General features: G+C 49.6%; 3 protein-coding genes across 3 annotated transcripts in view; all 3 read left to right on the top strand.

The window, feature by feature from the left end:
* Nucleotides 1–6,984, top strand: part of LOC125950864 (hemicentin-1) — a 167,035-nt gene extending 160,051 nt beyond the window's left edge. The window contains exon 16 of the mRNA XM_049679228.1: nt 6,307–6,984. Within this exon, the coding sequence (XP_049535185.1) occupies nt 6,307–6,984 (678 nt within the window). The remainder of the gene's footprint in view (nt 1–6,306) is intronic.
* Nucleotides 6,985–12,850: 5,866 nt separating this feature from the next.
* Nucleotides 12,851–14,173, top strand: LOC125950913 (V-type proton ATPase subunit G). The gene is made up of 3 exons (XM_049679299.1): nt 12,851–13,090; nt 13,344–13,444; nt 13,560–14,173. The coding sequence occupies exons 1-3, from the start codon at nt 13,009–13,011 to the stop codon at nt 13,725–13,727; spliced, it is 351 nt and encodes a 116-aa protein (XP_049535256.1). The 5' UTR covers nt 12,851–13,008; the 3' UTR covers nt 13,728–14,173.
* A 402-nt stretch (nt 14,174–14,575) lies between these two features.
* The window catches only part of LOC125951694 (arrestin domain-containing protein 17-like), a 1,655-nt gene continuing 1,230 nt past the window's right edge, over nt 14,576–15,000 (top strand). Inside the window, exon 1 of the mRNA XM_049680668.1 lies at nt 14,576–14,747. Coding sequence (XP_049536625.1) covers nt 14,600–14,747 — 148 coding nt within the window. The 5' untranslated portion in view covers nt 14,576–14,599. The remainder of the gene's footprint in view (nt 14,748–15,000) is intronic.

Here is a 15,000-nt window from a genome sequence, read left to right as displayed (position 1 = left end):
ATGACATAACCTCAAAAAATCAAAGTAACCCTCCACTGTCGTGTGCATACTTCAGCCGTTAGTAATCAGGACCATTGTAATGGGCACAAACCAACGGCGCAATCAGCACAATCGCCGGCTCGTTGCACCGCGAAAATGTGACACTTCATAGCACCGTTATGGCCGCGTTATGGCCATGACGTCCGTTATGCGTGCGCTCGAGATTGTGTCCATAAAGGGACGAAGCGTCCATATCGTTCGTACGATCCAGGGACTCCAGGCGGTCCGGCATGGCGTTTGCGGCATCGTAGGCAATAATCGTTCCCCGTTACGCGTCAGACAACGCGTCCCAAACGGGTCGTCCAACGGTGTAAAAATGCTGTTTTCTGCATTTCTTTCTGCTCATTGCTCATATTGATATGTTCGCGCTCGCAGCCAACCAGCCTACCCTCAACGTGGCCACTGCTACTACTTGCAGTTCAACATTGGCTCGAGTTGCAGTTGCGGAGTTGTGCGCCAGTGCACCATCGATGGTGGATTGAGTCCAGTGTGTCGATGATGCCTGGCGGGTACAGCGTTTGCTGCCCGACACGACGGTGGACGGTGCATCGCGCGATGCCGCGATTCCATGTTGCGACGAGTGGTTGCCAATTACGGTCGGGTTCGTCCGGTTGCGTGAACCGAACCGGCAAGATAACCACTCCGGCCGCCCACTCCATCCATCGCTTATGGGCCGATAAAATGGGCAACTCTCCATGAGGGACTTTCGCGATTCCGCACCGGATTCCGGTGACCTCTAGGGAGGCATATTCGTGGCGCGAGTGCTCGAGTTGCGGCTCGAGAGGAGATAATTTCAAAATGGAAGCTGCCGAAAGGTGGGAAAGGTCAGGTGCGGGGCTGTGGTCAAGAAATGTGTGCTTGTATGTGTGCGTGTGTAGAGCTTGAACCGTGGAGTTCATTTATTTATCGGGCCCCACCCCCTGTGCACCGGTCATTTGCAGTAACAGCAACGCACGTGGTCCGAAAGGTGCGTTCCCGGTGGACCCATTGCCGATATCGTTCGACAGGGGAGGGAGGGAAGAGCCTAGTGCTATCTACGCCGCTGTAACCAGGCGGTTCTTCAGCACCACTGAGCCGGAACTGATGAGAACCGTCGCTGAAGTCATTGCGTTGCGGTTCAAAATGCAATGCGGTCATGGGTCGGCGCACGTTTGTTTCGATTTCGATGTATCATTTCCATTGTAGCTTTAACACCGCACCGCAGCAGATCGTATTCGTGGTCTGCTTCACGATTAAAGGCTTATTTATATGCTTTATAAAACACAATGCACAATTGTGTTCTCTTTTGGTGCGTCGGCGTCCAAATGAGCATGTTGATTTTTGACGTGAAACGATCTGATTGTAAGCAAGATAAAGGGATGAATTCATTATTTCTAGTTAAGCCTTCACAATCAAGATGGATGTCGGTGATCTGCACGAGTTCCATAAGTCAAAACATGATAAAAGTAAATCATAAAATCGCACACCAATGAATCTAAGCAATCTCGTTGCAGTAGGCGATGCACGTCAGGCGGGTTTGCATGAAAAATCGGAGCGAACGGCGACTGTCAAGTGTAGACCGTGCTGCCAATCCCGCGTTAGTATAAAACCTTGCAACGTGTGTTAACACAATGCACCGGACTTCCAGCCCGTCAGATTTTGCCAGCCTTTCCGGCTCCTCCTTTTTTCTCTTCGGATACATAAGAGAACCATGCGGACTCTAGGAGTCACTTCATCCGTTAGTTCCAGAACACGCAGTGTGCCCGAAGGGACATTGCGATAAGCATTCAGAGATTGAAAGGATGTCGCGAAGGTGAACTTAACCGAGCGGAACGCACCAACCGGCCGACCATACCACTCGTCTTCCCCTCCACTACACCTGGTTTGTATGCGCGCACACTGATACCCCTGACCCGCCCTGACCCGGGGGAAACGTGCACCACAAGTTCAAGGATCACTCCGGAGCGGACCCAACAAATATGGTGTCCACATTCAATGGAAGCGGGAGAAGGGAGGGTCGGGGAGGCGGGGCAAATGGCCATGGGGCAGAAATAGCCAAAAGAAGAAAAAATGGAAAAAAGGAAGCGGAAACGAGCATAACAAGATGACCCAGTTGGATAACGTTATTTTTTTTCCTCCTCATGCTCAATGAAATCCCGAGTGCCCGAGAGTGTGTGTGTGTGTGTGTGTGTCACCTTGGGGCGATCAGGTGACTTCGGGACGATTTCTTTTGCAAAATGTCCCCTTGAATCACTGCTCCTCGTGGTGACTGGAAGATGGTTGCACGAACGAGCTCGTATGAGGGACACTTCCCCATCGATTTGTCGCTCATCAAATTTTCCGCCCCATCGCAGAATCCCTGGCCATCGAAGGGACGCGGGGCTTCTCCAGTCGCTCTCCGGTGTCCGGAAGGGTGCGGCAACAACAAAAAAAAAAGGATGAAAAAAATACCGAAATCGAAAACGAAAAAATCCCTCTCAAATCCCGCTCCGGCACTGTATTTAGAGCACACATTTTTCCAGTTGGCTTGGTGCGCCGGAAGACGTACGGCAACGGAACAGAAGAAGAACAGCACCAAGCACCGATACGCCGAGCCGAACATGTGCAACTGACACACGAGCACACCGAATGGGTCGGAAAGGGACCGTGCAAAGAGCCGGGTAAAGCAAGGATAGACACTATCGGAGCGAGTGGTTTCACGTTTTTGGGAGGGCGAGGATATCATCATGCGATGTCACTCTCCTTGGCCAGAAGATGGCCGGTACTTCGTTCTTGGTTCGTGTTTCGTATACTCAGCAGCGTTCGTATTGCCAGACGGTTGACGGGCAGATTAAATTTTAAGATTCTCCAAAATCCATCTTTAGTGTACGAACGGTGCACTACTACTCCAGCGTAGTGCACAAGGGCTTTCAAGGCACTCCCGGCGGATATGTATACGAATCCGAAATTGGAGGAAAATCTAAAAGCTTTGCGAATAGCATTAAGAAGTCCATGTTGCTCATGATCTTTCTTTCAATCTTTCAAAGATTCCATTTTACGAATGACGATTCCAAGCGGAAACACAATTCTAATAGAACTTTTATTGTTTGTGGAACGTTTTACGAAACGATGCCGAATGTTTTGAATTTATTATAATTCACGAAAATGACGAACATTCAGTTGGTCTGTAAAATAAAGGAGATGAAATAAAAAAATATTATGTTGAAGATGCAAGGCAGTTGATTCTTAGTACACCTAGGTAGCCATTGTTTCCTGACTGCATAGTAACGGAATATGTTTGCAACTAAAGCGCTACATTCTCGATACAACATCCCTATAAACAAACAACAACCGACGTAAGCTAAAAGCCATTTTCCTGCTTATCCTTGAGTCGCCAGCAACAATGATAACGAACGGGCTCCCCAGTCGTACAGTTTTCCCCTCAGAGCACATCATTCCAGAAACGTCATTGACTTGAAAAGAATCCTGCTCACGGCATGGCCTTATCATATGTACCCCGTGTCCTGTGGAAGTCAAGAAGTCAGCACAAGAATGTCTCGTTATCCGCTGGGGGACAGCGACATTCCGTGAAGCGGACGTTCCCGCACAAAGGCCCTCGGTTTGCCATCGCAGCGCACGTAACAAACATCGGTAATGAGATAGATTTGATTCGAAAACGCATAGAATTCCTTTCGAATGTGCAATCAACTCCCCCGACATTGACGACGCGGAAGAGCAGCAGTAGGAAGAGGCAAGAAGAGGACATGAAGGTCGCGTGTATGCGATGACTCCTAGATGGCTGCTTCACAAGTAAATACCTTGCATTCCTTCTCGACGTTCTGGTCGCCGCCGAGTCGGGAAAAGGATAGCGCCCCGTCGCCGAGGAGCCTCAGCCTCAGCCTGGCTAAACAATGTTAACTAGACCACATTGCGAGAGAAACACCAAAGTGAACCCCGCGTAGCTACCCGGCGACAACGCAGTGACGCGTTATCGCGTCCAAACCGCCAGCAACGGCACTGCGCGTTGGATCAACAGAGCGAGGGACTCGTAGCCGCACGGATCACAAATCACTGCACGATGCACAGCACGGGTGCACGGTGTGCCTTTGGTCTACCACTCTCTCTCTCTCTCTCTCTCCTCATTTTCCACCTCCTCCATTCCTTTGTGTTCCAGCAGCCAAATGGTTGGCATTCCTGTCGTTCCCGGCCCGGCCATTCCACGGTCGAAAAAGGCTTCTTCCGTGGGGACTACGGTGATTGTACATTTCAAATGCACCACCGGTCTAGCAACGGCATACACACACACACATACAGTGGGCCCCTGGCTCACGGGAATTTACGCACGAACGCACAGACACACAGGCACCGGACTGGTTTTGCGGTTTTTGTGAAACTGACAAGAAAGGGGGGAAGTGGAGTGGAGTGGAGGCCAGCACCGAGCCTACAGCACCGGCTGCAGCTCCGGGTAGTACTTCCGGTGCCGGTGGTGCGCAACACAAACGGCGACCCGTGGGCCGAAGGCTGACAGTCAACTTGGTTTAGCATTCCGACTGCATGCCGGTGGCCGACTTCAACCATCATGCACTCGACGTACCCGGGGGCTGGGAGGGATGACGTTCTCCCCGTCCGTCTCCTCCTCACAGGCCATAGGGGGCCGCCCTCGGGCAATCTTTCATTGCCTTATCGTGCCACTCAGCGCGGCTGACAGCAGCCAGCCAGCAAAAGCCAGCACTCCACTCGATATGTGGCACCGACGGCCACGAATTCTCGCTCGCGCGAACACACTTGCGCTGCTTGGGACAATATTTATCCAAACTCCAAAAACAACGCTGACGACGACGACAACAACTAGTCGCTAGTTGCTGGTTGCCAGAATTTGGAAAAGTCCACAAGCCCCCAAAACAAAAAAAACGGCAGCACAGAGGAAAACGCGAACCGCGCCCGGACTACTCACCAACAAAAGTAACGAATCACGATCAAACCGATCTGTCACAGAGGCTCACACGACGCAAATGTCATCCCGGGTTCGGTCATCGGTCATCGACGATGAGACGGACATGGAGTGATGGAGAGTGATCGCCACGCCAGCGAAAGTTCCGCGGAACAGTTTGGTGTTCCCGGCGAGCGAGCGAGCGAGCGAGCGAACGACCGCTTTCTGGTGACCGAAAATTGCCAACTAAGCAGGTAACGACGACGACACCGACGACCGATGACGGAACCGGTCCGGTCCGAAACGGTCCAAGCGGTGGATATAAATGTCCCACAAACAGCAAGTCATCAATCCAATCAAAAAGCCATATAAACGACGCCGATAGTCACCGGGTACCGGGTTTCCGGGGTAAACTTTCCAAAACCCCCCTGGATTGCTATGATCGAGGACCTTCGTGTGTCCTAGTTCCGTTTTCCGCCACTCCATTCCAAGGGTCCTTTGCGCTAGTCCACAGCGGCGCAGCATCCAATCGGTAGGGCAGGTAATGTTTGCTGCTTGTGCACCGGCGCCCTCGCTATTCCGAGGATTCCAAATTTGAAACATCGAAAATAAATTAGCCAGCATCACGGTGTGGCGGTGTGGCCAGTGACAACGTCATGACGGCGTCCTTCGCCTTCGGACGCTTTTCCCGCGTCGCACCAAGTCATACATTATGAAAAAGGTTCCCGGTGTTCAGGGGCGGCAGCGGTTTCTGTTCATTTTCGGTTTTTGTGCCGAGATTAATCTGAAAGTAATTAAACAGAAGTTTAGTTGAGCAAGTTTGTTCGGGGGTGCCGGGAGTACTGTTGAGTCACGCCTGCCGGTTCGAGCAGACCGTTGGAAAATGGTGGAAAATGTTTCAAAAGCGATACATCATTCCATTAGAAGTTGTTCGGTATTATTGACAGAACTGTGAGGAAGCTGAGTGTTGAAGAGGTGTTCGCAGTTGGTAGTGAAATGGTACAGAGCTTACTGAGGTAACGATTGTTGGATTATGGGCTTGGCTTTTGTGTGGATCAATGCCAACTACAATCCGTCACCATCAAGCGACTCTCAACTCTAGCTCTAGTGCGGTTTAAATAATGAAGAATGATTCACGTTACTAATCGTATATCCATCATCCGATTGCCCTAAATAGGACTTTCCCTAACATCCCTTCCCTGTTCCATATTATCCGAACATATTCATTGAAACGTTGGTTGAAGAGAATGTTCGAAAACATCATCTCGCTTACGCTACGAAACTGTTCAAACGATGGAACTCAACACAAAATGGCATCTAAAGGCTTCTCTACAATTCTCCTTCTCTCTTCCTTTCTGTCTCTTTGTCCTATTTTGCAGGCAGCTAATGAGGTGCACTACGCGGAGCTGGCACTGGCCATCCCGCCCTCGGCGCACGATGACGCCAGCAATAAAAACCATCTGAACAACCATCTAAGCAAGCTGCCACCACCGCCAGCGTACAACTACTTCGACGAACCGACGATCTACGCCCAGATAGACCACGGTGGTAGCTACAAGGCACCGCCAGGGCCGGGTGGTCCCGCAGGACCACCGTCATCGGTGACCGGTGTCGGTTCCTATCCGCTGATATCGCCCGTGTCGCAGCAATCGCTGTCACAGCAGCAGCAGCACCAACAGCCCCAACTACTGCTCAGTCAGTCCCCGCTGACACTTCAGCTGCAGCAGGACTCTACGCAACAACACCATCATCATATGCAGCAGCAGCAGCAGCAGCCGCATACACCTCACACGCCTACGACTGCAGCGTTGCTGCAGCTGCAACATCCAATACAGCCGCTTCCACCACCAACGAGTACGTTGCCTCTGCACCAACAGCAGCACCAACAGCACTCGCCACATTCCGTGCCACTGCCACTGCAATCACCGTCACTGTCTACCACCGGCGCCGCCGCCGCCGCCGCCACCTCCAACAACGGCAGCAGTAAGCAGTATCTGCGCGAAATCGTGACTACGCGAACGCCGCTGGCCTTCTCGCAGCAGGAAAGCTGCGTCTAAACTCCCTGCAGTGGCGGTGGCGGCGCTGGCAGCAACGGACGACCGTGATCGTCCCGTGAAACAGAAGAAAAAAAACCACCTCCCCCCCGTGCATCTTCCTTTCGCGTTCCATTCCATACTCTTCGCAACTCTCGTGGCGCATCATCCTAGGCTTTCATCGGCCTGACCTGAATCGAATGCTCAAAACGGCGAATGGGAAGGTATTTTTTTTTTATTTTGGTCCCATTTTTCTTTGGTGAATGCTGAGGGAAAACGGGAGACGCTTAGGTTCTTCGACTGTTCTGAACCTGTTCAACAAATTAGCACGAAAAAAAACCACGCAAGTAGCGCACACTAACTCACTTTTGAACCCGTTTGTGTTTGTTTTTGTTGTTTTATCGCAGGGAATCTTCACGGAAAACTGTGTCCCTTCCACCATCCATCCAATCGAATTGCGAATGCAAATTGATTCCCATGCCCCTCATTAATACGGTAGCTGTGCAAAGCCCTCCCCCTCCCCCGGGGCCAAGCGTATCAATCACGGGACCTAATTGTGGTTAGAGCTCGAACCACACCGGAGCTAGCAGGGGAACATCTTCGCCAATCGCACGACAAGCATTGCGCAGCAATCGATCAAATTAATGCGCGCTGCTCAATGCACAAAACGCCTCAATTTGTGGCCTGTTATCAAACAATTAATTGCCGGCAGTCGTCGTCGTCGTCGTCGTCGTTGTCGGTTGCCACGGCGCCGCCATCTTGTGGTGCGGTTTTGTGGTCCCGACAAACGCCTACTGCATGCGTAATCGATAAAGCGCTGAAGATGCAGATGCACCCCGTTGTTGTTGTCGTGGTCGATGATGATGTAGATGGCGGTGATGTTGATGACGATGATGAGCGCATTAGCATGAACTTGCCCCTCAAACCACAAGCACGACGAGCGCCATTGCTTGCGTGTCTCGTGTTGCGCAAAGTCCTTCAAGCGAAGGCGAATGCGAATGCGAAAGGTTCAAGAAGCTTGCGAGGCATCCGATTGGCATCTCAAATATTGATTGTAATTACCTTGAGTGCTGGGAATCGTCCATTGGCCAAGGCCCGGACAAACTGCGTGCTACACGCAAACGGCACAAACAAACTACAAGAACGAGCGAATCATTTTCGAACATCAACATCATCATCATCATCCTCGAACGCGGATTGTAATGAGCCCCGTGGATGGAAACAAAATTCAATCAGCAGCCATTTTAAAGAATACTTGGCCATTCAACAGGGCATTCCTGTTGCACATCACCTTCTACCCGTCCTCCCTTGTTTCCACACGATTTCCAACCCGATGGCAAAGCGATGAAATGCTGGATTTCGTTGTGCTCGTGCGCCCAGAGCACGAGCAGTGTTCGTGTTGCTGAGTGAGGTCCTATTAAGCATTTCCGAAGCCACCACCTGGGGATGTGGAGTGTGGGGGGGGGGGGGGGGGGTGCTAGCAGATTATCGCTGCCCTAGGTTAATGGAAAATGTATGTACGACAGGCCAGCCAGCCAACCAGCCAGCCAGCTGGTCTGCTCAGTAGCACAAGGAGCAGCAACGGCAACGCAGAGACAACGTTGTGATGCCTACCATGAGCCAGCGGGGACGGGAAGGGTGCTGCTAACGGAACTGAACTGGGACTGTGGCCACCATCTTGTTAGCCACCTCGCCAGCTCCCTAGAGCCTCTTTGTCAATGTACTCTCCATTCAACTCCCGGAACTGATGGGGCCACTCCGTTACCTTTTAAATCCCAGAATTGTCATCCATTTCTGAAAACAAAAATGGCCACCTGCAGGTTTCCATGGTAAGCGATCCTTTTCTCCAACTTTTCAACAAACGGATCTGTTTGAAACTACAATGAAGTCCGGCAAAGTATATCGACAAAAATAAACACCAACACTGTCAGTCTCGGGAAAGAGCGGAACTGGTTAACAGGAGAACGGTCGGATTCTCTTTCGGGTTCGGCAAACGGGATGACTAGGCCTACTGCGATATAATGGAGGCATTAGCGCCGGACAAATAAGCAACAGCCTCCGATCAAGGAAGGTTACTGGTTAGGATGCTGATGATGATGATGATGATGCTCGACAAAGCCGGGCAGCTCAATTGAAGGGTCCCAGGAAGGGCACAAAATTCTGCAACCTCACCGGTTAACTGGTTCCATTTTTCGGCGCTCTTCCATTCATCTATTTCTCCCCGCCCCACATTATCAATCCCGGATCCATTCGATGAATCATCGTCACATGTTTGGGTGTGTGTGTGATAAGGCAAACCCCAATGAGAAAGGGAAGCTACTACACAACAACGAGCCACTGCCGTGATAAGCAGGATAACCGCTTTCAACGAACAATCCTTATCACAACATATGGTTCCCGCATACTGCGGTTGCGAAAGCGGAAAAATCAAAATTGATAGCGTTTGCGATGCGGTTCCACTTCGGTGTCTGGCCTAATGGGTATCGTACCTTAATCGTACGATGCGGATCGAGTATGCGGCCTAACCGGTTTCCACTGACCTCGGTCCTAATGGAGGAAAAAGGGGCTCGACCCGACCCGACCCGAAGAGTGCACTCGAAGGAGTGCTCCAAGGCGCAAATAGGCGCAGTGGGCCTAAGTGGGTCTCATTATTGGAAAATACATTTTCACATTACCCCCAACCCGCCCCGAAAAGCAAAGTGCCCTTCGAACGAACTTCGGAGCGCGCGAAATTCTACTTGCGCCTCGCTACTTAAAACGCATCATCATTTCCACGGCCCCCTGGCGGAAAGTGGTCTCATAATTCCCAAATCGCAATAACTACAAAATGGGGCCAAAGCTAGCAGGACCGGTTCCGAAGCCGGACAGTGCTTTTGTGAGGCTGAAATTGGATGGCAAAAAAGGGAGAGGGAAAAAAAGGAAATTCGCGAAATGAAACGCACACCCCCACCAACCATCGGATGTTCACTAATGTTCCCGATGCGTCAAAAGTGGAAGGGAATGGGGACGATGGAGGCGCAATTCGTTCATATATTCCCCCATTTTATCGACTTCCGCAGTTTGGCTGTATTAAAATTAATAATTAATTTAAACAACGCACACCACCAGCCAGCGAGCACCATTTGCGATGGTTTTTGGTCCTCGCGATTTTGTGTTTTAAATTTTCCCTTTTCGTTTTGCTTTTCCAGCTTTTCCGCTGGTAAGCCCCTATTTTTCCTGCTGTGTTCCTGGCATCGGCTCGAAGCTTTCATTTCGACGAATGCCCGGGCACTTGCTCAAACATTGATGGACCCCGAAATCCGGGATATTGAGGCGAGTGGTGCGTATGTCGCTTGCAGCAGCAGCATCCGGGTACAGCACCGTGGTTGCACCGTGCGTGATGCACCGGAGTTGCTGGATAAATAATGCGCTTCCATTGCTGGTTGCACGCTACGGCGCACACATATTGCTTTTCGTGTCACTGATTTGTTTGAATATCGCCCTTCGCGTCGTCAGAAGCCGAACAGAAAAATCGCCAAAATAAATCCAACAAAAATCCACGTTGGCCATGGATTCCATTAAGCGCTGCTTCATTGTTGCTCAACCCCATTCGAGCTCGAAATGACCATTTTTCCGTGAAGGTTCCAACGAAACCAACGCACATTTCAGTTCCTAAGTTTAGGCTATTATTTTATGGAGATGCGAAAATTTCAAAAGTCTATTAACACAAAAACGAATGGGACCGACTGAGTCGCACATTTACTGCAGTGTGCAGGAGCACACACACTCGATCAAGTCCAAACACATTTCTCCACAAACACACACAACCAAACCAGCGAGTGAGTAAAGAACTGACCTTCAAATATCTTCGACACTTTTCGAAACTAAACGTAAACTAACTGGCACCCAACTGGAACGATATCGCAAATCGCAAAACAGTTGCATCGCTCACTTAACCGATCTCAAGCAACCATAGATAAAGGGGAACATGCAGCATGGGATTAGGGATCGTACGAGCGAAATGGCGACGGTCGTATCTCTCTCACACAACCAACCTATTTGTCACTGTTGTTAGGATTAGAATAATTTTGTACATAAGAGCGCAACAAAACCCAATTAACAATAACACTTATCGAATGTTGAATCCTCCCCCCGGTGTGTGGTCCTCTGCCGCATGCACCGAAAGTGGAAATGTTTTTTGTTTCATTTTCTAACACTAGCATTAGGCACCGGGCTGAGCTGAGCTGAGCTGAGCTGAGAACTTGTCAACCTGTGCATGACGGTAAACGAATTGAAGAAAAAAGAAACCACAATTAATACGACGCGCCTGTAGATGGTATGTGAACGAAGGTCCTGTCCTCCTGTCCTTCCTGGAACATTTTCCATGGAAATACAAAACACAAAGACACGGGACACCGCAGAGTACGGCAAATTTACTCAACTGTTTTTTAGGTTAACAACACAATACCAAGCTAAGGACACACGAAAACACATCCAGTCTCACACACATACACACACTCCTAGGGTAGTACTTTAATCCAATTAACTATACTGTAAATATGTGCAACACATATTGTACGCCAAGCAGTCGACGGGAATCCGGAACGGGAATCCGGTTCCCGATTCTATGGCGAACCACGATGGAACCACGATGGTGGCAAGGCTATCGCCGGCCAGGCGTCGCAACGTTTCGCCAATCGTTTGCAATCACTCTACTCTTCTGGGAAACTCAAACTGGGAAAATCAAACCAACAACAAAAATTACTCGAAATCGGGAGCGAAATCGAACAATGCAACACTAGAATCAATTCACGAGATGTTGTACATAGTTATACATACTAGCGGTTAAGAAAAATGGCACCAGGACGAAGAATGAAAAACGAAGGACGAGATGGAACGCATGGCGCATCGCAGGAAGGTTGAACAGATTTTTACGCAAATACACGGCACGGAACGCCAGTGATCTACGGTCAAGCACGGGGAGAGTGAGTGAGTGAGTGAGTGAGTGGGTACTACGGGGGTGTACTACTACTATTCGGAGTACCTCACCTCCAGGAGCAGGATTCCAAATGGTGTTTAGTTTTCAAGTTCAAATTCGAACGAACAGCAGCGCGAATACTGTGCCCGAAAGCACCGGTCGGTACTATTATAGATATCCGTTTCTCCGTATCCGATACCTACTGTCCACTAACACCTCCCTACGACGGTGGCTCACGGGTTTTCTTTTGTGGATTATATCCCTTTGACAAAAAACAGAAACAACAGCAACTAGCCTAATTTGTACAGAAACAAAATGAGGGAGGGCGGATGGTGCGGAAGGAAAGTGGGAAAATAAGTGAATTGTTGATCGTATCGTGCGAAGAGGGGTTTAAGCGTAAGTCGGTTTAAATAAAAACATTTTTTTCTAAATTGTGAATCATCGTTTTCTTTCACTACGGCAGCAGGTTATGATTAGATAAGTTCGCTTTGATCATTGTTGCACTAAAAAAAAGGTAAGTCAATGAAAGCACGATGCACTTACCCTCAATCTGTTCACTGTATTGCATGCAGCGAGAACTTGCAAGCGAGTGCTTGCGTGCAACTTGCACCTAACTTTGCACAGTACGCTAGAGTACTAGTTTGGTTATCATTTGGTTTGATAATGTTATATTAAATAGATTCCAGTTTCGTGAATCTGTCACGTGCGGGAATCGTATCATATTCTTGCTCATCGCGATACATTAGAAGGCCATTTTTAGATAATTCTCTTCCATTCAATTTGCATGCAACTCATCACCCTTGCACGCAACAGCAATCGATTCTTCGACCAGCCTACTTAGCCACGCGGTCAAGTGACAAAATTGTCATCTTTCGGCTCCCCACACCTCGCTATCTACGAGCGTAGGTCATATGATTGTGGGGTCGGGTGATCTCGTCAGCGGGCCCAAAGCATCTCGTGACTTCAGAGAAACCAGTTGTCCCAACAACCCGACATTCAGTGCAGCGCGCGCTCCCGTTTTCCTCAGTTCGGTTCGGTGTTTTTCCGTTAGCGGATTTTCCGCAGCTTCTACGTCGGTGTAACGCTTCAAGATGGCCAGCAACACCCAGGGCATCCAGCAGCTGCTGGCCGCGGAAAAGAAAGCCGCCGATAAGGTTGGCGAAGCGCGCAAACGTAAGTGCCCCGTTCTCGTGCTCGATTCCGGCTCTGAACATCGGGCTGAGTGCAAAGACTGTGAATGGGTCACATGACCCTCTTCTTCGCTGCTCTGCTCTGCTCTGCTGCGTTGCATGAGCAGCGCTTAAGCTTGGAGCATTGGGATTCGTATGAAATTCTGTTTGCAAAACGAATGTTCTTCTCTACAATGACTCCAACGATGGGTTTGTAATGTTTAATTTATTAATTTATATCTCCCGTTCTGCAACAGGCAAGGCACGTCGTCTAAAGCAGGCCAAGGATGAGGCCACGGAAGAGATTGAGAAGTACCGTGGGGAGCGTGAGCGCACCTTTAAGGACTTCGAAGCCAAGGTACGTGGTCTATCCGTGTCCACACTGTGGGCAAACATTTGGGAAAAAAAAGTTATCGACATTGACTGATACTTCTTCTCCCCTTTCCTTTTCTTCCTCGACTCGTCACCAACAGCACGTTGGCTCGCGCGAAGGCGTATCGAACAAGATCGATGCCGATACCCGCGTTAAGATCGACGAAATGAACCGTGCCCTCACGACCCAGAAGGAACCGGTCATCCAGGACGTGCTGTCGTTCGTGTACGCCATCAAGACGGAACTGCACAAGAACTACCGTCAGTAATGGCCACTCGCTTTTGCCAGCAACTGATGTGCTCCGCAACATTCGAACATTCCGACGGCATTCCCGGATGATACTCCGAGCGCCGTTTTTTCCCCCTCTATGAGCATCATGTGAATCGGCTCGGGGACACTGAATTAACACCTTCTTGTCTTGTTTTTTTTTCTCTCTGTTGCTCCATTCGCTCCACACACCTCTCGAGACACCTGCGTAACGATGAAATCGCCGGCCAAGAGATAACAACCCTTCGTCTCGGCCGGGGTTGTGTGTGTGACGATTGTTTTATCTTTTGAATGTTGGAAAAGTGACGTTTTTGTTGTTTGCTATCAACCGAAAATGGGGAGGGAGCAAAGTATTCACTTCATTTATGTTTTAAAATGTAACTGTAAGATTATGTAAAAAGGAAACGCTCTAGGATATACTTAATAAAGATTTAAGAACCAATTCCACGTGGTCTCTACTACTATTCTTTTCTACCCATTCATAAGGTCCATGTGTATGTCTTTAATGTTGCAAATGTTAGCGCGAGCAGCCACCAACCTCCGCATCGTTGGCAACCGTTGCATTTTCGGCCGTATCTGATAAGGTACTAATCTAAGGCAAATCTTATCAAACATCATTTTCGGCTGCGTTCGTAAACGGTCTCCCCCATCCGAATCGCTCATCACCGTTAGACTGTTTCGGCTGGCTACCACCAATATCAGCATACCGCGTTTTAGGCGTCGACGTCGTCGTCATAGTCATCGGCTTATCGGAACACCAGCTATACCCGATATGGAGCATTTGGAAGGTTCGCGGTTTGGAAATCAGTTACGGCACCGAACCGCTAGTGGCAGGATCACAGACTTGGCTTAGCGAACGCAATTCGTGCAAGCATGGGCAAGGACAAGAAGAAGGATAAAACATCGAAGCACATCAAGTGTGATGTACTGTTTGATAATAATCCGCAAGGAGTGTTCCGGGCCGGCGATACCGTTAGTGGTACGGTCGAGATTCAGCTGGACAAACCGAAGAAAGTGCGAGGTAAGCTGTTGGATGCACGGTGTACCACGATCAACGCTGGAATCATCAGTAAATGGTGTTGGATTGTGCTTCGAGAGGTTACTAATGGATGTACTACCAAAAACTAGTTAAAGTATCGAGGATTATGTGCCTCTACCGTCGACGAGTATGCAAAAAGGGCCTGTTGTATTGTTTTCGTGGTGCTCTCGCCAACCACCGATGGCATCGATATCTGTCTATTTCTGGTCTCTTATCACCATATCGAAGTCATGAC

This window comes from Anopheles darlingi, chromosome 2 (assembly GCF_943734745.1).
Source record: "Anopheles darlingi chromosome 2, idAnoDarlMG_H_01, whole genome shotgun sequence".
Lineage (NCBI taxonomy): Eukaryota > Metazoa > Arthropoda > Insecta > Diptera > Culicidae > Anopheles > Anopheles darlingi.
Note: the sequence above shows the minus strand (reverse complement) of the source record. Positions and strands in the feature narration are given on the sequence as shown.

Excerpts from the sequence above, each read along its gene's own strand:
- LOC125950913 (XM_049679299.1), top strand. The coding sequence starts at position 13,009 with ATGGCCAGCAACACCCAGGGCATCCAGCAGCTGCTGGCCGCGGAAAAG. Across the intron at positions 13,091-13,343 it reads GGTTGGCGAAGCGCGCAAAC|GCAAGGCACGTCGTCTAAAG; the intron begins GTAAGTGCCCCG and ends GTTCTGCAACAG. Across the intron at positions 13,445-13,559 it reads TTAAGGACTTCGAAGCCAAG|CACGTTGGCTCGCGCGAAGG; the intron begins GTACGTGGTCTA and ends CGTCACCAACAG.